The sequence below is a fragment of the Takifugu rubripes genome, chromosome 14 (assembly GCF_901000725.2).
Source record: "Takifugu rubripes chromosome 14, fTakRub1.2, whole genome shotgun sequence".
Taxonomy (NCBI): domain Eukaryota; kingdom Metazoa; phylum Chordata; class Actinopteri; order Tetraodontiformes; family Tetraodontidae; genus Takifugu; species Takifugu rubripes.
Genome location: NC_042298.1, coordinates 15,370,615 through 15,395,416, shown reverse-complemented (window position 1 = coordinate 15,395,416; position 24,802 = coordinate 15,370,615). Strand labels below are relative to the sequence as shown.

The window sequence follows — 24,802 nt, the reverse complement described above, 5'->3', positions numbered from 1 at the left end:
GCCTTTAGGTTGAGGGGAACTATTTATCAGGAACTAAACGTTGCTGGCACCACGGATGGAAATGACAGACGGACACCCGGAGTTTAGACTGGAGAAATTTAATTTTTTCCCAATTCTACATAAAACAAATGTAAAAAATTAGAATGCTCTCTGGATTTGTTATTAGTCCGACCCGACCTGAAAATGCTTTCCTCAACTCTCACTTCTTCATTCAGACAGTTCTTACAGCTTCAAAAAGAGCCATTCTCAAATATACAAACAGGATGTACAGATGGAAAAACGGGTCACTTATCAAATCAAACCATTTGAATTCCAATTTTAAAAATGTCAAAAACAAGATGAACATTAAAAAAAAAAAAAAGGTCATGGGGGGGAATTCAAGATGCAAGAGCTGGTAGAATTAAGTTGTGTGTGAACACAAACACTGGGCGTCACGTGTGTGTGAGGGCGTCTCAGAGCTGCAGAGCACAGAACTGCTGGTACACGGCCAGGATGTGGTGGTCCAGCTCGGCCGTGAACAGCAGGTTCTCCAGCGTTCCCATGTACTGCTGGATGGTCACGTGGTGCTGTGGCACAAAGGGAAATGTCGAGGGAACATCAAAGACCAGCTTGGGTTCAGGTTGGGGTGAGTTGTGTCTATGGACGTCCTCACAAAGACAGCAGTACGAGGATGTGTGTGTGTGTGTGTGAGCCGTTACCATGAGGAAGATCTGCTGGAGCCGCTCGATGCAGTTTTTGTACCAGGGTGTGCTGATGTCCACGCTGCCCGTCTCACAGCGAACCAGATGTTCCGTCAGCAGCATGATGAAGCGCTGCCATGACGCACCAACACGTTACGGGAGCCAACGTGGTGGAACCGTTTAAAAAAGACAAACCCGGTTTTACCTGAAAGATGACCAGAAAGAGGTTCTTCTGCTCGCTCTGCGCCGACTCCACTTTCTCTTGCAGCCTCTCGATCTGCTCCTCCAGCTGACCCTCCTCATCCTCGCTGGCTTTGTCCATGTCCTCGTCGTCCCCGCTGTCCCTCTGGGAGACATCGGCACACACAACGGCTTTAATGACCACGTCTGGCCCGGTTCAGTGGCGATGGCGCCCAAAGTTACCCTCTTGTGCTGTTGTTTCTCCAGCTTGTCCTTGGCTTCCTCCAGCTCCTGCTGGATCTTCTGGACGTGCTTGTCCATTTTCCGGATGGTGGAGTGCAGAATCTCCCAGATGTAAAGTCTGGACAGGGTTCATGTGGACATCGGTACGGCATCGTTTCCCCTCCTTACACACTCACGCTACGGGCTTGGCGACTCACCTGGTGAACTCATGCGCCATGTCCTGAGAGAAGAGCCAGTTGGCCACAGCGGCGCAGTCCGTTATCTGCGTCCGGATCATCTTGTCCACCAGGACCGCGATCATCTGGAAAGACGTCAACAGGCGTCACACCTGCAAGCGGCCGGCGGCGCCAATAGCTGCCGATGACCCGGGTTTTACCTGCGGGTGATTCCTCCACACATCGTACACCACCTTCAGGATGTGCAGCTTCCCCTCGTCGCTCTCCGTCAGCGTCTTCAGGATCTCGTGGAACCTGGAAAATCCAAACAGGTTTGCACGGAGCGCGGCCTGGTTTATTCCCAGCAGAGGAACTCACTTTCCCAGGGCGCTGAAGGAGTGGCTGAAGGATTTGGACGCCACGCTGAGCAAAGTCTGCAGGAACACGTCCACCTTCAGGGGGTTGAAAGTCTCGCCCTCGTCTGGAAGAGGAGAACAAACAAAACCAGAGGCTGAGTGCCGGAGGACATTCCAGAACTCGCCCACTTCCCTTTGATGTAAAGGAGGATGTTTGTCTTTGGTCTGAGACGTCAAAGACGACCGACCAGCGCGGCAAAACCGCCACAACTGACCGTCGTCGTCGTCTTGGTTTGGGTTGGGCAGCTCTTTGAGGATGGCCAGGATCTCCTCATTGGTTGCTCGGTTCTTGATGGCGTTCCCCATGGTGATGGCCACAGGGTATCCCGGCAACGAAGCTGCACGGAGGGAGAGCAAAGCCGGGCTGCAGATCAAGACTGTCTAGAAGGTTGAGCGAGATGTTCCTCACTGCTCCCAGATCAGGAGCTGCTCGCTGCTCAGATTCCTGCTCCTTCTTTATTTAATGGAATGATGAGTGGGAAGATGAAAGCATCAAAGATCCGGAGGACTTACAGGAGCTCTCCTCTCCATATTTGTAAATACTGATGGGTTCCGCTGGGATGAGCCCTGAGAAGGTGGGAGGGACGAGGTCCACGATCCGCTGGTGGTACGACAGCCTGCAGGGAAACGAGAAATGAGCGGCGTCCCCAAAGCCCCCGTATACAGACGTGGTCGGAGGAAACGTGCACACCTCATGCACTTCTCCAGGACCTCTTTGACAAATTTGGGTTTGGGCATTTCCTGATCTACAGCCAGACAGTCAGACCTGGAAAAGACAGCGAATGATCACCGGATGGCTAAGGAGTGTTGAACAGCTCATCGGGGGGGGGGGGGGCTCACTCACCAGTCATCCCAGCTCCATCTGAACTGGAAGTTGCTCAGGTGGTGAGAAAACCAGTTGATTAGTCTGGAAACACAAAGGTGAGAGTGAGGCTGTGTGTCCCACAGGGGGGCTGCCAGCGTGCTGAGGGGGGGTCACCTGTCTATGCAGGTGGTGTTCATGGTGTCCAGTCGCATGTACATCATCTCTGTGGCTTGGGCCAACTAACACCCACCTGTCAAGGCCCAATCAGCACCATGCACCACATTTGTTCACAACACCACAGATTCATGAACGGACTTGTTGGAAAGGTCATAATCAACTATGGGGGATACGACTTGTGGCAACGAGCCCGGCTGCAGTTTGCAGAGCTCGATCAGCAGCGTGGTGTACATGACGTCGATGTGGGGGGGGACGGGCAGCTGGAACAGCTCTCCAAAGATCACCTGAGCAGAGGGAAACGCCACTTTAAAACACTCATTCCACGGTCGTCACTGCCCAGCCACCATCTATCGAAGGTTTCGTGCCTCCACGATGTGATAGTTGAGAGGAATCTTGTTTTTTCCAGGGTAGCTCAGCAGCTGTGCAGCACTAACAGGGAAAGGAAAAGACAGGAAGTGTTAAAACACTGCGTAACGAAGCAGAAGCAGCAGGCTGAAGGCCGCCACCCACCAGGTCTTCCTCTCTTTCCAATGGGTCTTGATGATACAGTGCAGGTTTTCCTCGATTACAAATCTCTCCACAGAATGGCTGCCAGGCATCACGGGACCCTGATGGTGAGCAGAGGAACGCTAGGCTCCAGTATCACCGCGCAGCATTGGGCTAACTGATCTTTTGTACCTCTGGGGCGTCAGTGTAGTCGAACATGCGGAAGACCACGGAAGGCATGGGGTACTGTGCGTCAGGCATGTGTCCTGGAGGGGTGAAGGGGGGCAGGTTGTGCTGCAGCGCCTCACACAGCACACTGTCAAAAGCAATGTAGGGCCGGAGGATGTGGCGCTCCTGCCAGCGGTCTTTCTTTAGCTTCTGAATCTGGGCCCAAAGACAGTCCAGGTACTGAAGAAAGAAAGAGAAGCTTGAGAATGAGCCAAGGAAGAAAGAAAGAACATCATCTCGCCCGAAACCTTCTGTACCTCGTCCCCCCATGGCTTACCTCCTCCTGTGGGTGTGGCTTCTCTGCCGTCCACACCTGCAGCATGGGTACATGTGTCTTTACTCTCCTCCTTGGAAAACAATAAGTGGTTTTTAAGGCACCAACACATGAAGAGACCTTTACAGAAGCACTGAAAGAAAACGTGAGAACTGCGACATCCTTACTTTAGATAACCTTCGATCTGACTGAGCAGCCGGTCCATCTCCACATCTTTCTTCTCATAAAGCTCTTTTCCAACCCAGGGAAGACATGAAAGCACCACATATACAAACCAGTCCGACCGAACCTGATGATACCAACAAGACGTCTTTAGAAGAACAAAAATCCAGAAACAAGTGCGAGATAAAAGAAGTGAACGTGCACTGGGGGCAGATGCAGCTACCTGTGGGACGTCTTCCTCCTGAGTAACACTGACAAAGTTTTCAAACATGGCCACCATCGACGGAGCGGCGATCACATGACAGTTGACCAAATCGGACAGAAAACGCACCTACAAACAAAAGCATCGCGTGAAAGAACCCACACGCGCATCATTTGAAGTGCTTGGAAAGCACCAGCTCACCAGGTGAACAGCTTCATCATACAGGTTGTTTTTCAGCGTCTCCTTGAGTTGCCTGATCATGGCCTCCACAAACTCGCCCCCAAAATTGTAGTTCCGGGCGTTCAGTAGGCCGACTAACGTGGTATACACGGTCAGCTTCTCCGGTAGAAGGCGTGCACTGCAGACAAAACAAGGTTTTAAATCTCCTGATCAGACACTAATCTAGAGCGTGAACAGCTGGCCAAAACTTACACTGCACATAAAATTCGCAAGATTTTGTTTTTGTAGTTTGGAAGGTCTGCTTCCAACACGCCTGCCAGACCCTCCAAATTGCTCTCCAGTGAAGATGTACTCTGAAAGGGAAATGTAATCTTTTAGGACTTGCAGGTGCTTTTATTTGAATGGAGACAGGTGATGCTGTTTTCACCTTCTCACCAACGCGACATATCAGTGACTCCAAGCGGTCTTCGATTTCAATGGGTTCTGAGGTCCTCCGCCTTTTGTGGGCCTGTCCTCCTGGAAAGAGTTGGAAATAATAGAAAAGTGAGGAAAAAATCAAGAAACCTCTCAACGCAAACCAAATCATGACTTGTGCAGCAGTATAAAGCATTTTATGCTCGGGTTCAATGCACAACACATGCACGCTGTTCGGTTCACCTTCAAATATACATCGGTGGATCACAACTAAGAGCACATTAAATGAGGTATCGCCTTTGAAATTATTAACAGCACGTTTCAGCTGAAAGGTTTGGGTGGGTTACTGCCCCCAAAACGGCAAGCTAGCTGTAGCCTGGGGTGAATGAATTCATTCGCCACCTTACCCCCGCTAATCTTTTTAGTTTAATAAAACCACAATAAACTCATTTAATTTGTCATATCTCGTTTTATGTGTAGATTGATTTGGAGGGCGTTAGTGTTGCACCGTAGGATAATCTACAAACACCGAACCTGAGAGCACCACAACACAGCAGAACCAGCAGCAGGCTAACACGCCTGCTAACACTTAGGAACCACACGAACGAATGAAATCAACGCGGACCTACCGTCATTATCGTCGGCGTGTCGTCTCCTGGACATTTCTACAGGCTTCAAGTCGATGGGGAAATTTTTTAAAATAAAAAACAAACAAACAAACAAACAACTGATTAGTAAGCTAAATTAGCTTCTAGATCTTTCAGCGCCGCTGTGGGTGCAGAAAAATAATAGCGGTCTCTTTCAAGATGTGCGCTTCCGGGGCGGCCAGAGTTCAACCGGAAGGTGCGCCTTTTTTGAGGGTCCGTGTTGCCGTTATTCCTTTCTGCCACGGTTTGCGATAATCCGGAAAACAAACTGAATTGACTGTAAATTGTCGTGTTTAATATGGTTTATTGTAATTTGGCTGTGTTAGAACTTTAGGCGCTGTTTTGTTTTGTTTTGTTCAGTGGTAAGAGGTTGAAAATGGCCGAGGATCCTGAAGAGTTGTTCTTGGACTGGGAGCTGGAGAGTTCAATATCGAGTGAGTTGAAACGGGAGAAACAACTTTCTGCCCCACAGAGGAGGTATTACAATTTATGTAGAAGAAAGGTGAGTTGAGGTTCGTCTCTAAAATTGTTACCATTTCAGAAGTGCAATAATAGAAGCAATGCAAAATTACCAATCAGTTTTTTTTTCGTTTGCAGTCATTTGCTGCCTTTGTTGCATCAAAACGAGACAGCAGTCGTCAGGAGGGAACCTTCTGGTGCTGCTGCAGCCAGACCTTCATGGACCACTCTGCCATTCACAAACACGTAGCCAGGATGCACCATTCAGAAATACAGCAGCTCATGACGGCGACATACGAGCGTCTGTTAAAGAGGATCGAAGAAGACTCTGAAGGTCAGCAGCTGATGGAGCTGAAGGTGCAGTCGGTGGATATTTCTGCCTGGATACCTGAAACTGGACACATCCCTGAACAGCAACTGCACCTGTATCTATCTGAGTCCAGTTTGTCACCCAGGTCATTTAACTGTTTTGAGGTGATTTAACTAAATCTCCTGCACTGCTTCTCTTTCAGGGGTCCAGGGAAAGTGCTCCTCTATTATCACTACTGTCATGTGGAGGATCCAAATGTTATCTGTTCGTGGCAGAAAGCTCTCTGTGAGAAGCTTCACTTAACTGGCAAGGTGGATCATTTCTCTCCTTCAAAGTGGGCATGTTTCAAAATGTGTGTGACTTCTTTGAGCTGTGTCGTCCATCGCAGGTGAGGGTGGCAACTGAAGGCATCAATGGAACTGTTGGTGGCACCGACGTGGCCACTCAGCTTTACATAGAGGCCATGTGTTCACACCCTGTCTTCAGATTGGATAAAGAGGATTTTAAGGTTTGTCAGAGGAAAACCAAACGTCTCAGATGGTAGAAACGGGGCTTTAATAACAGCGGGAGTTATTTTTACACGTCATTCGTGTGATTGATTCTGTGTTTTGTTTAGACGAGTGATGGTGGTGCCAAATGTTTCCCAGACCTCAGGGTCGGCGTCTATAAAGAGATCGTACCAATGGGAGTGGATCCTGCTGTTCTTTCCTATCAACTGGCAGGTGTGTTTTCTTTTAATCATTTGTCAGCGATGCTGATGCTGTTTGTCCAGTTTTTTTCTGTCATTCTCGTAGGTGTGCTGTTATTAGTTGATGTGATTGATTTATTTGTAACCCTGCAGGAGCTCATCTGGAGCCAGAGGAGTTCCATAAAGAGGTGGAAGCCCTAGTGGCGAAGGGGAGCGTGACGCCGTCCGAGAGTGACACCGTCTTGTTAGACTGCCGGAACTTTTATGAGAGTAAAATTGTAAGTTCAGGCTTTGATGTGCTGCTCCATATGATGGTTCCACAACAATAGCATGCTGCCAGAATGTGATTTATTTCTCCTCCCAGGGACAGTTCACACAGTGCCTGGCCCCAAACATCCGGAAATTCAGCTACTTCCCGGATTATGTTGACCAGAACTTGGACCTGTTCAGAGACAAGAAAGTGTTAATGTACTGTACTGGAGGGATCCGCTGTGAGCGCGCGTCTGCCTACCTCATCTCTAAAGTAAACGGGCATCTTTACAGCATGAACTCAAGCTGATGTTGTTGCTCTTAACCTCTCCTTATTCACTGTACCACACGTAGGAAGTGTGTAAAGATGTTTACCAGCTGAAAGGTGGAATCCACAAGTATCTGGAGCGTTTCCCTGACGGTTTCTACCGGGGAAAACTGTTTGTGTTTGATGAACGTTTTTCCATTTCTTCCAATGATGATGTCATCTCAGGTTAGGATTTGAGCTTTATCTGCATGTCCAGCACCAAGAAGAAGGCTGTCATTATTAAACACCATCTTTCCCTGATTGGGTCCAGGCTGCAGGTACTGTCATTGTCCCTGGGACCAGTATGAGGTGTGTTCCACCAGATTCTGCTGCCAGCTGGTTCTGTCCTGTCCCAGCTGCAGGCAGGAGGGGCACACTGGCTGCTGCCCCACGTGTCAGAGCAAAGGGCGGGGCAGCGAGCACACTCTCAGTCGCAGAGAGGAGTGCGAGTGCACCAGCGGGCGTCCAAGAATTCCTCAAGATGTGTAGTTTCACTGTCTCAACACAGACTGAGGAGCATTTATCAGAGTACAAAAGAGATGGTGTGAACAGGTTCTGAAGTGCATTTTAAAGAAGCCTTTTAGATCTCAGTGTAATTATCACAGATTTTTAGGATGTTTTTTTTAATGATTTTACTCAAAAAAGTCACTGTGAATTTGAGAACTTGAATGTCTGGATTATTTAGAAAATTTGTATGATGTAATTGTATTTGTAAAAACTTTTTTCAAAAAAAATGTTTTTAAATGCTGCGGCTTTGTCGTTTGATGAATCAATAAATCAGGAATGAAGCTGACCAAACAGGTTATTTCCCCACATGAAGCAGATTCCCAACTTGGACATCTAGTCTGAGAAGCTGCTGCTATTGCACCTTTTCTGGACTGATATCAGTGGAGGAGCTGCTGTTCAACAGCTGGATAATGTGCTCAAGATATTGTGTTACATGTTATTAGTGTTTGGGTGTTTCGGGCTGGCTGGGTCTCGGCTAGAGTTGGAAACCAGGGTGAGACCGTCCTGCCGCCCTCAGGATGTGAAGCTCATCATGTTGGTGAATCTTTGGCGCTGGTTTCAAACCAGCAACCCTGCTCGTGTGAGTCAAACGTGATAAATGAGATGGCAGCAAAGGAAAAGGGATTTGGTCAAAGGCGCTCGTGGTCACCAAAATCACGATATAAGAATCCTGGTTCTTCGATTCATTCAAGAGCTTTAGTTGATGTAGCTTCAACCTGCAGTGTTAGAACTAGTGGAAATGTGATGTTCTAGCATGTAAAGGAATAAAGAAAGTAATAAAATGTCTCAAAAGAGTCTGTCACCATAAAGTTTGGACTGTGTTGAACAGTTAAACTGACCCAGGTTGTTTTTATGAACAACACTGTGATCAGTGAAATGTGAGAAAATGACAGTCAGTGGTCAAACCATTCCATTTTCTTTACCTTTGTTTACCTTTATACACTACTTTTTTAATTACTGTAAATACTTCGGAATCAATAAACGTTACATATTCATTGAGAAAATTTGGCACTTTAGAATTATGCTGATCTCTGTGACGTTACACTAAAAAACTCATTATATTTAAATAATGACAGCAGAAGTTGAGCAGCTAATCAGGATCCTGCGTTGATCCCAGGACCACCGTGTGTTTCCCCAGGGATCAATCATTATAATCTTAGCCCTGCTGAGGTCGACTCTATTGCTGAAGGTGCAGCAACCTCGCTGAGAATCACGCTTGATTCTGTTGGCCCCTGAAAAAGAAAATAGGAAATCAGAGGAGATGTGGCCCCTGGTATAATTCACACATCATGACCCTCAAGCAGAAAGTGCGAAGACTGGAAAGGAAGTGGTATTCTTGTAAAATAGACAGCTATCATGTAGCCTGGAAAGACTGTCTATTAGTTTACAAAAAGGCCCTTCGCAAGGCTAGAACAGCTTATTTTTCTTCTTTGATTGAGGAAAATAAGAGCAACCCCAGGTTTCTTTTCAGCACTGTGGCCAAATTAACCAAGAGTCACAGTGTTTTAGATCCACGTATCCCTTCTTCCCTTAGTGGTGAAGACTTCATGAGCTTCTTCACTTCTTCTTCCCTCCTCTCCACTCGTCTCCTCCCCCCTTCTCTCTCTACCCAGCCCCCCCATCAGCAGGAGGGTCCCCCTACATGAGCCTGGTCCTGCTCAAGGTTTCTTCCTGTTAAAGGGGAGTTTTTCCTGCCACTGTTGCTTGTTGGGGCTCAGGCCCTGGGATTCTGGAAAGCGCCTAGAAACAATTTCGATTGTAACAGACGCTGATAAATAAAGATTGATTGATTGAATATAGGAAAATATTTCCAGAAATTTAGACTTGAATTTGAACTGGAAAGAAGGCAGAAATACTTTCACAGCAACTGTGTGTCCCTCCTTACTGGCATTATAAATCTGATACGCAACATTAAAAATATTGATGAGCGATCGATTTTAATTTCCTGTCGACGCGCTGTCCAATCGGCATTGGCGCCTCCTCGTGATCCCGCTGCTCATTGGCTGCTCCTGTTGTCAATCACCCGTGGGGCGGGGCCAAGGACATTCCTGCTGCCGCCGATGGAGAAAAAAAGAGAAAGTTCCAAAATGGCGGCCTAGACCTACCTGTCCACTGGAAAACAATAGAAACAACACACTGAGATTGCCTTCGCCTGATTTTGCTGTATCATTCGTTTTTTCCTCTAAAACGACCCCACACCCACTTAGGCTCCACCAAGGGTGCCGAGATGCCAGAGGAGCTATATTTTAAACATGGTGTTTTATATGAGTATTTCGGGCTAGCCAGCGAGCTACGTTGCTAGCCAGCTAGGCGAGCTCACGTTGGTCCGTCCACTCAATAGTTTAGCATAAAGCGGCTACGCGGAGGTGGGGGATCAGCTGTTAAGACAGATGCTGAAGGAAGAACAGACAGCAACAATCCGGCAGTAAGTAGATTTAAAACAGAACTTTGGTTTTGTGAACGGTCCGGTCGTGTGTGTGTCTAACATTGTTGCTAGCTTTAACAACATTTACGAGCTGTTTAATTGCCACAAACTTTCTGAAAAGACAAGTTGTTAGCCAGCTAGCTCATTTGGTTCTAGCCGAGCTAACTATTAATACATGAGCGATGTAAGTTTTGGACAACTTGTTAGGATGGTTCGCGGTTGTCTAATTTTTATCGATGACAAAGAAAGTGATATACAGTCAGCAGTTGTGGTAGCTTAAAAACAAACACTGTATTGACTGCTAGTGCAGTTTGTGAGGGTTTTTGTCGACGCTCTAAATTTGATTTTTAGTGGAGGAATGCGCTAACCTAAGTTACCATAGTGCAAGTTTCATCCTCTTTGACTTTTGAGCACATCGATTCATTAAATTAAACAGTTTAAACATGTACATGTCCATCTCTTCCGCACAGTTGACCGATGTTTATTGGTTTTGCATCGTAGGGATGAATCGAGTGTGTATTTTGGGGGTTAAACTCGGGTGGAATGTGGCTCTTGTAAGACTCCAGTAACACTACTTCCAGTAGTCGAGCGACCTGTTCGGCGTCGGGGCTACTTTAGCTTCTGGCTTTCCTTTGGGTTTGTAACATTAAGAAGGGCTGCTCTTAGGTGTTTAAAACCCTTTATTTCCCTTTATTTAACAGTGAGTGCGGCTGCGAGTGAAGGCCATTAGCAAGACAAAGGTCGCCTCCATGGAGCCAGACCAGGAGTCTTTGTAAAGGCAGAGGGGGTAAACAGACGCCCGAGAGAAAAGAGGCAAATTCAGCGTTTTATGGACGAAACCTGAGCTGGGAGTTTACTGCAAATCTTGATTGATGATGGCGGATTTCGTTACGCCGCGACACAGCGCGGTGATGGAGAGGCTCCGCCGGAGGATCGAGCTCTTCCGGCAGCATCACAACAGCTGCGAGAACCGCTACGAAAGCGCGACGCTGGAGCGGCTGGAGCTGGAGCGGCAGCAGACCTTCGCGCTGCACCAGCGGTGCCTGCAGACCAAGGCCAAGCGCTCCAGCAAGCACCGGCAGCCCCAGCCCAGCGGGGAGCAGGCCGTCCAGAGGGGTCCGGGCAGCGGGGGCGGCGGCGGCGGCGCGGAGGACGGCGGGGGCACGGCGGCCGAGCAGAGCCGGAACAGCACCCTCATCGCGGTAAGTGGGCCGCCGGAACCGGGCAGGTGATGCAGATGGTGTGCTGACGTTTTCAGAGAGCTTCGTCAGCTGGTCGCCGCAAGAACATGAAGTAACTACGTCCTGTTTTACTCTGGCTTTGTTGACACGGCAGTTTCCATCTAAATCTACGCGAAGCAGCTTCTCCCATTATGACATCATGCTGCTTTAGTTGGCAGAAACGGGTCTAAAGTGATAGTTTGAGGAGGGTTTTTCTTCTGCACTAAGATCCGGACCCCTGTGCACAACCACGTGTACCTTTCCTGTGTAGAGTCCACAGCAACTGCAGCAGTTGTTTCTGGTTCCCCGTCCACCGTGCATTTCCTCTTGCATGTTTCCGTTTCATTTCCTGCTGTCGTGCAGGGAAAACAGCCCAGTTCCAGGGAGCGAACAAATGACTTATGAGGATTTGAAAAGTTTGGGGATTAGTAGCAGCCCGTTAAGGCGGCGCACAGATTGCCAAATAACAGCAATCACTCATTTTCTATGCAAACACAAGTCCTGTAAATACAAAGCAGAGCTCGTGCTCGATCACCACAGAAATCCATCACCCTGTTAAGATTTGTGCATCATATAAAATGTGGAACGAGCGCACTGAAATGAAGACGCAGCCCCCCCCACCACCACCACCACCACCACGCAGAGACCTGCAGCACTGGTGCTGAGGAATAAAGGCTAAAACGGCTCCAAACGACATCATCTTGTAACTTCATTCCTCTGCTTTACATCCTTAGACTACAACAGATCCTGTATTGTTTGTGGTTCTGCCCTGATCACGCTGGTAAATTTGAAAAGATGCTAATTGTCCTGGACTGTTGTCGCCTGCTCACAACCAGCATCTCCACAGGTGTCCTGTATCTGTCTGAGTCTGCAGCCTGATTGGGGGGGGTTTAACATTTCCATCCACTATCTTCATTCTTGCTCCTCAGCAACATTTGAATCGGTCCTTTTCTCTTCTGAGACGCGTTAGCTCCTCACTTGTGGTGTGTTTTGTGGTGTTTTGTGTAATGGAGATGATTCATACGTCCAGTTCTTTTCACAAGGTTACAAACCGTTGTCACCAGAAATAAAAAAAAACGATTTCGCTTTGCTTGTACTGTGTCCACATGGCGACGCCAGTAAAAGATGCCCGTCGACGTGGATGGCGGCTGTAGCGAGCATGCCGGGCCAGTAGATGGCGATGCTCAGCGGAACGTTCAGGGCGGTCTCGGTTCTTGGCAGAACAAATGCGTCTCCGCTGGTCGGCCTGTTGAGGCAGCACATCCACGCCTGGCACAGTTAGCAGCACCGGCGTTCCTCGGTACCACCTCGCCGCCCACGGAGACCAGACCGTTGACAGAGTCCAAACGCTTCCCCCTGGAGCGGGTCTTCAACTGGTTGGGCCAACGGGCCTCACACCCTCGCCCCGTTCGTCCCTTTCCTGACTGGGTCCTCCCTTTTCCACGGGCAGTGCAGCGGTTAGCTTCCTGTCGCTCGGGCGGTGGTTAGCGAGCTCGTGCCAGATTTCACAGACTCTGACACGTGTGAAGACGGTGTCACTGCGAGGAGATGAGGCATCCTTTGGACACTGGATAGGAGTGGCGCCTTTCCAGGATGTGAGCTTACAACACAGCAGCTTAGGGGGGGTTCTTCTGCTTCTAACATCTGTGTCCAACACCCGAGACGGGTCAGTCCTAAAGCCCCATTTGAGTCGAGTCGCTTGCGTCCAGTTGTGTTTCACCCTCCTGCTTGAATAGCTCAGACGGCTCGTTTTTGTAGACGCGGATGGTTGAAACGTGGTTGTGTCCCTGATTCGGAGCGGTTCTCGCCGAGGAACGCTGCCTGGAGTCCTGAGTGATGACTCAGTCTGAGCAGAAACCCCCACCGCCCCCTCACTGCTGACTCAGCACCTTTGTGTGGGCCTGATTACATACAGGAAACGTACCAGCAGGCAACACTGGAGGTGACGGAGCCGGATCACCTACACACCGTAGCCGTTGGCCCTTTGAGTAGGTGATGTTGAGGCCACTGAACCGGTCCACTGAACCGGTCCACTGAACCGGTGAGACTTGGTCCAGCTAAACCACAAGGATGAAAAAAGTTTTCACAGTAATTTTCACAGAACCAAAAGCGTTTAGGTTTCTGGTTACTGCTGACAAAGGAAACATATGAACTTCTCACTGATCAATTCACCGTTTATATACATGTAGCTTATATTTTGCTGACATCAGCTGCGTGTTGGGAGTTTACGAGACGGTTGAAATATGTCAGATTGCAGCGCTAACAAAAGAAACCAAATAGTCCTGCTAAAACATTGGGCCCGCGATAAGCTGCTGATGTAAACCCAGCAGATGTTTAGCATTTTTGTGGCTAAGCAGTAGCCAAAAGTCCTGGAGTGAAGATATTTAGAAGTCCTTATTTATTGGATGGCTTGATTGTAATGTGAAATATGCAGACTTGAAGGATGATAACAGAAGCTCTGTGTCTCCTGAACAACAGTCTTGTCATTTTATCTCGTGGAACCATGAGCAGGCTGTAAAATTCACTTTAGAACAACAACTTTCACCAAAAAAAGCCTTTTTTGGTGCTTGAATTTTTGGTATATCTGCTACTCTAGAGAAGCTGCATCTATTCACCCTCTAAATAATGATTCTGTTATTTCTGGATGAACAACGTTTGGTCCACCGGGCGGGTCATCGTAGCGAGACGGTCCCGGACTCTGGTGACGCTGTTAGCATGTAAACACAGCTGTGACACTGAACGCTCCCTTAAACGCCTGGTTTGGGCCGTCGGCTCTTTTCTGGCCCGGTTTTAAAAGGAGGAACAGAAATCACGCAGCAATAAATCCCTTTATTACAGTCAAAGGCAAATTCCAGACACATTAGAATGCAAAATCCAACGGGTAAAAAGCCTCTATCAGAGTACGCACACAGCCAAGACAGCGGTGGCGCACCGGTGACGTTTGTCATGTGAATTAGGCTGCATTGAGCTAGCTGAAGCATAGCACGGCGTTAGCGCTGGTGGCTAACCAGCCAGCTCAGTGTGCGTCCAGGCCACGACAGAGGTGAGCATGAGCTCCCCATGAACGGAATAATTACTGCAGAAGGGCTCAGAACGCTGCTCGAACCCACGCGTACCTGGTTGGACGGGGGTCGGGCCTCAGCATCGGGGTTCTAATGATGACGGGTCTGAGCCTTGTGGAGAGTGTGACCTGTCAGTGGCGTCGATCCCCTGGCCAACCGGAGCAACAGACTGTCGGTAACATACTCGGCACACTTGGAATCCCTTTCGGAACGTTGCCCCCCCCCCATCCCGCAGCTCCGGCGGGCAGCTGAAAACGATGTTTCTCAGTCCTGAAGGAATCCACGTCTGATCCCATGAGATTCCCACCCTGTAGAGTACAAAACAGCCACAAAAGAAGAAGGATTCAAAATAAAGAAGAACACACTTGTGTTCATGCGTCTCATTTCATCGATTCCCCTGGAACGCGTCTTTATTTGGCGAGGTGGCCTTTTCCCTTTCCCTTGCCTTGCAGGCGCTGCCAGGCGCGGGCGCGGGCCGACGCCACTGATGCTGCTCGCTGAGGATTCCGGGTTTAAAGCTGATGAGTTTCCAGGGTTGCTCGTCATGCAGGCGCAGGAGGTTGGGGAGTGACGTGTAACTGATGCTTTGGGCCGTTCGTGATTAAAGGGAAGTGTTGTGTGTTCTGATGGGATGTCTGTCAGGACTAGAAAGACCCAGAAGCATCTTCTGGCCGTACAATCTTCTCCGCTGTCTTTGAGAGCTCAAGTCCCACCATGATGGTGTCGTTCGTGAGCTCCTCCTCAACCCGGTGCTTTTGTACCACCTCTCCAAACATCTGTGAGTAAGAGGGCAGGAGGGGACCAGTATTTCAGGTTCAGAACGGGCTGACTCAGCAGTTTCCCTTTCCTCAGGGCACCCACGCCACTCTCTGTCTGCCCATCTGTGTTTTGTCGAACCTTTATCGCCACACATTTCATGCGCATTTTTACTTGCCGTCCCTCCCGTTTTGTTTTAAAATGGCAGCAAAGTTTTTGGAAACTATTTTGATGATGCAGGAGATAAAAACCAAGGTGGATGCTGATGTGTACTGGTGTTAATGGAGAAGGTGAAGAACTGTCAGGGTGGAAGGAGCGTGGACGTGGTGCAGGTGTCTGTGGTGTGGTTCCTTTGTCACTGGGGGGGGTGTGGAGCGCTGGAGTGGGAGGTGAGAAGTGGGTGGGCTGCACCAGCACCAATGCTGTGAGCTTGTTACAACCACCATGAGCTAAACTCAAAGGTCCCGTGAGTGACGGCCCAAATGTGCCGTGGAAGAGTTGCGTGATGCCAGTTCATGTCCTCCGCTGACCGGGTGAAAACTCCCGTCTTAGTGGAACATCTCCCCCTGGTGGCTGAAGTTAGCAGCATTCCTTTAGCTTCAGGTTCTGTGTGACGCTTCACTCGGGTCCAGATGATTAACCCTGCTCTTGTGTTCCCTTCTCCAGCTGCAGGAGACTGTTAAAAGGAAGCTGGAGAGCGCCAGTTCGCCCTTGGGAGGCAGAGATCCGGTCAACGGGTTCAGCGACGGGTTCCCTCCCAACAAGAAGGCCTGTCTGGATAACGGTACCACCAATGGGTCCCCACTGGACTCCAAGTTGGGCATAAGTGATTCGCTGAATTCCAACGGCACTCACGGGCCCCCCAGTGAGTCAAAGGAGAGCGGTCGGGAGTCCAGCTCAGACTTCCACCGGAAGGAGATGAAGCAAGAGCCGGATGACATCCTTCCCATCATGCCCCCAACAGGAGGTGGGAACAACAGCCTGTTCCCGGACCTGAACCTGAACGAGCAGGAGTGGACCGAGCTGATGGAGGAGCTCAACTGCGCGGTGGCCTATGAAGACATTCAGGATATTCTCAACGATGGCTTCGAGGACCGCAAAGACCCCCTGGAGATGGCCCACGCCTCTAGTGTTGGTGGGGCAGGCGCAGCAGCAGGGGGCGGGGGCGGGGGCGGCCAGTCGTCCCAGGTCCTGCTCCCCGCCGACCTGAACAGTGTTAAGTCCGAATTCTCCCCAGCCTCGGTGGCCTTTGAACAGGACTCTAGGACTGGCTCCCCCCACGTCAGGTCCACCTCCTCTGGTCCTCCTCCTCACCACACGAGCTCCCCCATCACCACCTCCTCCGCCTCGTCCCCGGCTTTGCCCCCGCCCCAACCACCGCCTCCCCCTCGGCAGCTTCAGCCACCACCCAACCAACTCCTTCCTACCGGCCCCCCAGGACCCAAAGACCTGTCGCCAGCCCAGCAGCTCCAGCAGCTGGCTGCCCAGCAGCAGAGGGCCCACCACCTCCACGGCCAGATGCAGCACAAGCAGCAGCAACCGGGGCACAAATTCCACAACCAGGTGCCCCACGGCCACCCCTCGGCCTGGCCCCAGATGGCTAATGCCCCTCAGGGCACGCTGGGGGGCACGTTTGGAATGGACAAGGCTACAAGCCCTTCCATGTACCCACAGGACTTCAACTCTAATGCACAGAAGCAGTTGTTGATGCCTGCTCAGCCCAACAAAGCATCCCCAAAAGCAGCAGCTGGGGGGTACATGCCGGGACACCCAGGGGGTCCGGGACACCCAGGGGGTCCGGGCCACCACAACCTGCTGGGCCACCCTACAGCGGGCCCCCCTCTCAACCACCCGCCAGCCCCAGGTGCTCAGGGTTCCACCGCCATGCTGAACTATAACAACACCAAACCTCTTTCGCACTTTGAGGCGGGACCTGGACCCCCCCGGCTCCCCAACTCCCAGAACCAGAACAAGACGGCCCTGCTCAACCTGCTGCGGCAGCAGCAGATCAAACAGAAGAATATGACTTTCAGACAACACATACCACATGCACAGGTACCACGCACACACACACACACACACACACACACACACAGGTGCTATCTGAGGTACTTTATTGGTTCTTCCTGTCCTTCACGGACAGTTTGAGGGTGATGTGTGAACACTGGCAGCTCTTGGTGCTGCTGGGGAAGCTCCTGGACCTTAGAAGCGTCCCAGCAGGTTCTGCTGAAGGGTCCACTCTGACACACATCCCCGGCACCGGAACAAAGAGGCTTGTTGGGGACGCAAACGCAGCTTTGCGGCGCCCGCGAGTCACTTCCTGTTACTGTTGTTGTTGTAGCTCAAGATGGTGGTCAGTCGAACCTGCCTGAGATGACGAGGGCGCCGCACGTGTCACACCTCAGTTACCCGCACGTCTGCCGAGACATCAGGACTGAATAACTCGTTAAGAATTTCCAAATCATCAACTCGGCTGAAGCGACATTTAACTGGGCTTCAACTGGTCTCAGCCCAACAGGTGCACATGAAAACCAGCACAGAGAGTCTGCAGCAGAGGCCTTTTGTTCAGCCGCTCGCCTGTGGCCCCACACTGGGGAGTGTGTGTGTGTGTGTGTGTGTGTGTGAGAGAGAGAGTGTGTGTGTGTGTGTGTGAGAGAGAGAGGGGGGGGGGGGACAGAGATGGAGGGAGGCAGGGAGACAGAGGGAGGTGGAGGGAGGGAGGGAGAAGCAGCTGGTTGCCAAGGCTCTCTGGGGGTGGGTGGTGGTGGGGGGGGGTCCATGACAAAGCAGCCTTTCATATTCTGTCTGTGTGTATTTAAATATAGCTGATCCTGCTGGTGGGTTTCCTTCACAGATGAACAGTTTGTTCCTGCATCAGTTTATCATCGCTCACGTTCACGCTGCTGTTTGTCCTCTCGGCCCTTTAAACTGTCGTCTGCTCTGGACACAGACGCACAGAAACACTATAACCCCCCCCCCCCCCCCCCCCCCCGTTTAATCAAGTCACTGTAATGTTTATTGCTTCGTTGTCGCGGCGCCTGCATAATAGGAATGATTTAAAACGGAAGGAAAAGATTAATTTAACAAAGGGTTGAGTTGGGGGAAATGTCATGTTGCTTTAGACATTTGCATTATTGTATAGAGATAATTAGACCTTTAGTTTGGTATTATTGTATAGAGATAATTGTGATGGCAAATTCTAAATGACTGCCGGGAATGTGCTCTTACACCCGATAAACACCAGAGGGCAGCACAGGACACCAACCTGTAGCAATTTACACGTCTTGAATTAAAAATGACAAATGTCCTGACAAACCCACATTAAAAATAGTCAATGACATTTTGAGTGATGTTACTGTAGGAGCACTTGTTTCCTTTTTTAGACGACGTATTGTGTGAGTTTAGCTGGTATTTCCACACCACTACTGGTAAAGTGGCGACAGCAGGAGGAGACCTGTTGGAAGCGGCTGCACCTCGGGAGGTTTCTCTTGTGATCCTGATCTTTGTCCCCAGCAGGACCAGAACTCATACCCAGCTCCTCCACACGGCCCCGGCCCCACCAACGCCATGACATCGACGCCGGGAAGCAACGCTCTGGCGGTCCAGCCCGGGGCCAATGCCATGGCTGCTAACCATGGCAACGCAGCGTACCTGAACAGCCAGGCGGTGGCGCTGAAGCAGCAGCAGTACATCCAGAGGCAGCAGCTAATAGCTGAACAGGTAGTTACACTTTTAGGGAACATCTATGAATACGCTGCATGCAAATTGGAATTTCCCTGTTGACAGAAATGTTCCGTTTCCCTGCAGGAGAAGCAGCGTCAGCAAGACCAGCAGCTGCAGAGACATCTGACCCGACCGCCGCCACAGTACCAGGACCAGCCCACCAATCAGAACCCGTTCTCACAGACGCCTGTCAACCAGTTCACAGGTAGGAAAAGAGGAAGTTACAGAGCCCTGTGAAGCGAACCTGTGTGTCCTCCTCAGGTCCAAACCAGCACCAAACCAGCACCGAATCTGAAAAAGGTCACCTTTGATGGTGGATCAAACCCTGGTTTTGGTGTCCAAATAAACCTTGATGAGTGTCTTTGTGCAGCAGCGCGGAGCTTTGCCGACCTCCGATTTGAATAGGAAAGGAGAATTAACACAGCGTCTTTGTTGGGTTTGTTTTGAATTTGCTTTCATTGTTTTTTCCCGTCACAGCTTCCTCTCAGCCAATGGGAAGCTCGCAGCCCATCGGCTCCATGGGAAGCGCCGCTCCTGGATCACAACGGATGTTCCAGCAGAACCAAGGCATGCTGGGAATGAACCTGAGCCAGGCCGGCGGGCCCGCGGGGGGGGTGGCTCCTCCACCGACTGCTGTCAGTCAAGCTGACATCAGCCTGTCCTCGTGCGGAGGGGGCGGGGCCAGCGTGGACGTGCAGCAGGTGCTGTACAACAACATGAATCTCCACCCCGGGCACCCCGGGCACCCCTCGCAGCAGGCCGGCCTCCAGCGGCAGCCCCTGGGTGCCATGAGCGCCCCCTACAGGCAGAACCTCCTGGCCCAGCAGCAGCACATGAAGGCCCAGCCCAACGTTGCCATGCTGAAGCAGCAACAGCTGGCTGCTGCTCGCCTGCCGGGCGCCATGCAGAGCAACATGGGGGCCAACCTGCCGGGCGCCATGGCCGGCAGCATGGCGGCGCCGCAGAGCAGCGCGTGGCAGCAGCAGATGAGCGCTCAGCCCCCCTCTAATAACGCCGCCCTGCCACCAAACGCCTTCAGCAACCCGCCCAACTCCTTCCACCTGCAGCAGCATCCCCGCATTCCCAAGATGCCGCAGGGTGGCGCCCCCTTCGTGACCAACGCCGCAGGGCGTCCGCTGGGCAGCCTGAACCCCGGGCAGCCGATGATGCAGCAGAGGGCTCCGCCCACCTCGCAGGGCCTCGGCCAGCCCATGGCCAATCAGCAGCAGACTCAGCAGCAACAGGCCAATCAGAACCAGGCCGTCCTGCCGGACCTGGCGGCGTTCGGACAGCCGCAGGGCACCGGCCGCCAGGGGCTGCAGTGTAACCAAGGTTACCAGGTGAGCAGGACAGCCAACCAGCAGCAGCAGCAGGTGTCTTTTGGCTACAACGCCGCGTCGGGGAGCTTTGCTGGGGAGAGCGAGCTGGTGGACTCCCTGCTGAAGGGCCAGAGCACGCAGGACTGGATGAGCGACCTGGACGAGCTGCTCGCCACGCACCATTAGCCCACGGCCCGGAAGCCCCGCCCACCTGTTCAGAAACGGGCCTCGACCCCCCCCCCCCCATGGCCGCCTCGGTCATGAAGGTTCTGCCATGGCGACGAGGCGTCTACAGGAAGCAGTCGTGTCGGGTCCCTCTCCGTTGGGTCGCCTCATTTCAGCCCCCCCCCATCACGGGCGGCTTCACTCCTCCTCAGAATGAAATCAAGGAACTGGGTTTCCTGCCTTTAATCCCACGTTTTTGCCAAACAGCCCGATTTTGGTCCGTCGTCCTTTCAGAATCAAACCTGCTGAGACTGACTCCAGACCTGAGCTCTGCTCCTCAACAGGGTCGGTCTGACAAACAATGTCCTCACTGAAGAATCATTGTGTTCCCTGATTATTATTATTATTATTATTATTATTTTTGTGTTTGATATCGTCCCAACTCAAACAGCTGCTCACATCTGGCTCATCTTCCAGATCTGATAAGAGTTAAAAATGAGCCAAAGGTCAAATTTGGGTTTATTTTGACACAACAGGTTCTGTCCGGGGGGGACGCAGCATCCTCGGAGACCGACGCTCCGGGTCAGGGGTTCTGGGGTTCTGAGCTCATCTGAACCTTCCTCTCAGCATCACCAGAGGCAGCAAATCCAGGCGTTTTATTTAAGATGTGACGTCCTTTCCCCGAAGGTTTTAATCCTAATCTGGACTATAAACAGGAAGTGCAAACAGGAAGTGACACGTTTTGGCCCGGGCTTCAGTTTGAAGTCCTGAAAACCCGTCTCAGCCTCGGGGTCACAGTGAAGGAGTGCGTTCGGGCCGGTGTGGTTCCGCCTGAACGTCCGATTCAGAGGGAACCCGTTGCGATAGTTTCTCTCTGATTCTCAGTGTTGAAGTACTTCCTGTTAGGTAACGTGAGCGTGGTTCCTCCGCGGTTCTCCCAGAACCACTTTCTGCTCTCCTGAGGTGGCTCTGTGAACAGGTGGAACCTTGAGCCGGTTCTTGTCTACTGTACTGAACCCAGTTTGTTGTTTATTTGTTGTGTGGATCCGGCTGAATCGTGGCTTTGGGCTTTGTTTCCTGCTCTCGTCTGAATCTTTGAGCTTCCAGCCTCCCCAGGCGTTCTGGGCTTCAACTGTAAATGTCTATAAATATATTTTTTGTATGTATGCCTTTCCTAATGATCTGCAGAAGATAGATGTTATTTTTATATATTGCAGCGGATGTTTTGTAAGTATTTTATACTTTTGATATGTTCTCTGTAAAACAAGAGTATTATGTAAATATAGTTATTTAGAAACACGTCTGGCGTGTGTGTGTGTGTGTGTGTTTTATGCCACCCACAATGTCTGTTATCAATTGAGAGGACGAGTGGCTGGCCGTTTCCACGGCGCCCGTCAGCCTCGCCTCGTGGCCCCGCCCCTGTGGTTACGCCACCCCTGTTTCCTGATCCTGGTGTGATGTCAGACGTGTCTGAGCCTCACTCGTCCCTCCGACCGGCGTCCTGCTGCCGAGATGTTTGAGGAGACCGCCGTCCTCGCCGCCGTCACCATACTGGGCATCCTGGAGCAAGGTGAAAGGGCTGCTGGGTAAAAATAAATCCATTCTGAGGGTTAGAGCGGCCGACAAACTCTTTCATGTAGAAAATTATTTAGTATTTAAGTTCGAAGTGTTTGGACAAATTAAAAGTTCCTAATCTTCCTGAAGGCGTTTGGATCTCTGATCACACTGTTAAAATGGTGACGTAGGTGGACCAGGGTCTGTCCGATTAAAGCGGGGCGCGTGCGCGCGCGCGTGCACGCAGCCCATTTCTGTCTGCAGGTGATCTCGGCCCGGAGGAAGTTCTCTGTGCGTCCACCCGCCACCTCTGGACCAGCGGAGTTCGAGAGGGTCTTCAGAGCTCAGTCAGTCGCACCTCCGCACCAGTCACTCTGCTTTGATGTCTCACTGTCGCACGTGCACGAGGAAAACCCCCAGAGTGCACGTTTCCCAAAGCTGGTCCGAGCAGGCGGCACAAAACGATGAGCAGGAGTCGCTTTGGTCTCTTTGATTGCGTCATTTCCCCCTATTTAAACCCCACTTGTGCCCGCAGAGCCAACTGCTCGGAGTATTTCCCCATCTTCGTGGCCGTCTTGTGGCTGTCGGGACTCTTCTTCAGTCAAGGTGACCTAAGAGGTGGCCTGGGCGACCACGTCTGAGCAGTGACGAGCGCTCACGTGCGTGTTGTGTTGCAGGTCTGGCGTCTGCCTGCGGGCTCCTCTACCTCTACGCCCGCCTGTCTTACTTCAGAGGCTACTCTCGGTCGCCACAGCAACGGTAGGAGATCAGCCCCCGTTGGTTGGGGTGACAAACCAAAATGTCCGAGTTTGGGACTTTATTTCTTTCATTTTTAATTTTTTTTTCTTTAATTTATTTCTTTATTTAATTCTGCGCTGCTGGATGGGAGCACAAATGTCCTCTCGCGTGCACGTAAGTGCCCGTGAACCGTGCTCCCATCATCCAGCCATAAGCGTTAAAACGGTGTTGCGTTCAGGTGCCGGTTTAACGACGCGCGCTTTTATTTTGAAAAGCACCTCGGCGGAAGCGCACTTGCTTATCCGCGAAACAGGAAAATTGATAGAAGGTTGTTGATCGGGTTGTATAAGTATCATGACACGTTAAAGAGTGCATCTAGATTCTCAACAAGAAGACAAAGCAGAGAATTTAAAAAAAACGACAGAGGAAATTGATGAAGTGCATCATCAGCGATGCATTTTAACGCAGTCTCGTCGTGTTGGAGTGCACGTGCGCTGCAGATGCTGCTGCTGGGAGGTCTGACCGTCTGTCTCGTGCTGCAGGCTGCTGCCGTTGTACTTCAGCGCCCTGCTGCTCTGGATCCTGCTCGGAACCTCCTGCCTCGGCGTCCTCCTCGCCTTCCTCCGCTTGTATCTGAAGCTGGATGTTCTGGAGCATTTCTCTTGCCTCCTGAGTTTGCTGAAGGATTCCGAGGAACCTCCATCTGTGGCACAAGATCCAAAATAGGATCAATATTTATCTGTTGATGTGACCAACTTAAGTGCAGTACCACTTTATTCCACCAGGCGGCGGTGGTTCATGTGATATCAAAGAAAAGGCGGAATTAATAATTTTAGAAATGAAACAAAAAATGTTTTAACTTGGTGGCATTTGGCAAAAAAAAATTAAAAATCATTGGTTAATCGTTGCCTTTTTTTCACAGGTCATCCATTAACACCTGTGTTAAAAGATATTTCTGTCCAAAAGGCACCAACTCAGATTAAAGTTACATTAAAATGTTTAAAGGAGAAAAAATAAACTATGAAATGTGTCACTGGTCCAAATCTCTCACCGTGGTGCATTATGGGTAAAATGTCTGGATTCTCTCACAGCACACTGAGCTCAGCAGCAGTTTAGACTGAGTGTGTATCGAGAATTACAGCGTACACACACACACACACACTCTTCTGAGAACGGAATGTGAATTTGTGTGTATTTTTAGCAGCAGCTGTTTTGAGAATAATTTTCCATCCAGCAGCAGCTGTGTGACGTCACACATTTAAGCCATAAACACTCAACAAAAGCATCTGGACAGTTTCCCAGCGTAGTTACCTGGGCAGCCAAACCCCACATATCAGACGTGCACTCACTTTAATCATTTAAACATTTACAACTCATGTTTCCTTCCATCTGTAAATGACAAAGAGCACCTGTATGAACTCAATTGACACACACACACACACACACACACACACACACATTTCCTGCTCATTTGATCTGATTAACAGCTTAAATGTGATTGGCTGAAACGGATCTGATGGCCTCGACATGAGACCGTATTAATGAGATTTAACACTGGGGCAGGAAGTGAAACGTCTGCTCGACGCCTGAGCCGCCGGGGGCGGATCAGAACCAACATAAAAGGAGAGAAGCTGCGCGCGAACATTGGAATCTCACCTGCAAAAACGACCTAAACGGGCCTTTGGAATATTGATCTGTGGAGAACGTGGAGGGGGAAGAGTTTCAGAGCGGCACCACAGCCAGAACAGGGCGCTGACGGACGTGTTTGGGCCCTCAACTGGGTCGACGTTACATCCAAACACACGACACAGATCGTTTAAATGACCCGCTTCCCTGTCTGAGCTCCATCATCACCATCATCGGCACCATGTTCCATCTCAGCAGGAGCTCTACTGGTCACATGGCCTGAAAAGAGCCATCGAGAGGGTCAGAACCTTCACACCTCCTCCCGTGGACCGTGTGACCTGCTGCTCTCTGGCACTCGTGCACCACAGAGTGCCAGGCTCTTCCCCCAGGCGGGAGGCTGCTCAGCTCACTCTCGGACCAGAGTGCAACATTCTCAATCTCAACC

The 24,802-nt window shown here is 50.7% G+C and overlaps 4 protein-coding genes across 6 annotated transcripts; 3 read left to right on the top strand and 1 right to left on the bottom strand.

The window, feature by feature from the left end:
• Positions 1-82: 82 nt before the first annotated feature.
• LOC101077823 (nuclear cap-binding protein subunit 1) lies at positions 83-5,409 on the bottom strand. Its single transcript, XM_003978106.3, has 23 exons — positions 5,232-5,409; positions 4,616-4,704; positions 4,441-4,541; positions 4,210-4,366; positions 4,030-4,137; positions 3,812-3,933; positions 3,648-3,717; positions 3,335-3,550; positions 3,167-3,264; positions 3,022-3,085; positions 2,830-2,940; positions 2,654-2,718; positions 2,519-2,581; positions 2,366-2,440; positions 2,188-2,291; positions 1,890-2,012; positions 1,637-1,739; positions 1,480-1,573; positions 1,301-1,404; positions 1,104-1,221; positions 886-1,026; positions 699-812; positions 83-566 (listed from the first exon to the last, which is right to left on the bottom strand). Exons 1-23 carry the CDS (start codon positions 5,263-5,265, stop codon positions 453-455), a joined length of 2,388 nt encoding a protein of 795 aa, XP_003978155.1. The 5' UTR covers positions 5,266-5,409; the 3' UTR covers positions 83-452.
• Positions 5,410-5,466: 57 nt separating this feature from the next.
• Positions 5,467-8,055, top strand: tstd2 (thiosulfate sulfurtransferase like domain containing 2). 2 transcript variants are annotated; one of them, XM_003978112.3, is made up of 9 exons: positions 5,467-5,751; positions 5,847-6,133; positions 6,221-6,329; positions 6,407-6,526; positions 6,635-6,740; positions 6,860-6,984; positions 7,071-7,229; positions 7,310-7,448; positions 7,534-8,055. In XM_003978112.3, the coding sequence occupies exons 1-9, from the start codon at positions 5,626-5,628 to the stop codon at positions 7,749-7,751; spliced, it is 1,389 nt and encodes a 462-aa protein (XP_003978161.2). In that variant the 5' UTR covers positions 5,467-5,625; the 3' UTR covers positions 7,752-8,055. The 2 variants fall into 2 exon arrangements, with proteins under 2 accessions (XP_003978161.2, XP_011617725.2); XM_011619423.2 differs by having other exon boundaries at positions 5,622-5,761.
• Positions 8,056-9,839: 1,784 nt separating this feature from the next.
• Positions 9,840-21,738, top strand: maml1 (mastermind-like transcriptional coactivator 1). Of its 2 annotated transcripts, none has more exons than XM_029847031.1 (6): positions 9,840-10,194; positions 10,896-11,396; positions 15,899-17,287; positions 18,749-18,952; positions 19,040-19,160; positions 19,433-21,738. In XM_029847031.1, exons 2-6 carry the CDS (start codon positions 11,067-11,069, stop codon positions 20,458-20,460), a joined length of 3,072 nt encoding a protein of 1,023 aa, XP_029702891.1. In that variant the 5' UTR covers positions 9,840-10,194; positions 10,896-11,066; the 3' UTR covers positions 20,461-21,738. The 2 variants fall into 2 exon arrangements, with proteins under 2 accessions (XP_029702891.1, XP_011617727.2); XM_011619425.2 differs by having other exon boundaries at positions 18,746-18,952.
• Positions 21,739-21,805: 67 nt separating this feature from the next.
• ltc4s (leukotriene C4 synthase) lies at positions 21,806-23,764 on the top strand. The gene is made up of 5 exons (XM_003978114.3): positions 21,806-22,009; positions 22,241-22,340; positions 22,529-22,599; positions 22,671-22,752; positions 23,274-23,764. Exons 1-5 carry the CDS (start codon positions 21,952-21,954, stop codon positions 23,455-23,457), a joined length of 495 nt encoding a protein of 164 aa, XP_003978163.2. The 5' UTR covers positions 21,806-21,951; the 3' UTR covers positions 23,458-23,764.
• Positions 23,765-24,802: the final 1,038 nt, after the last annotated feature.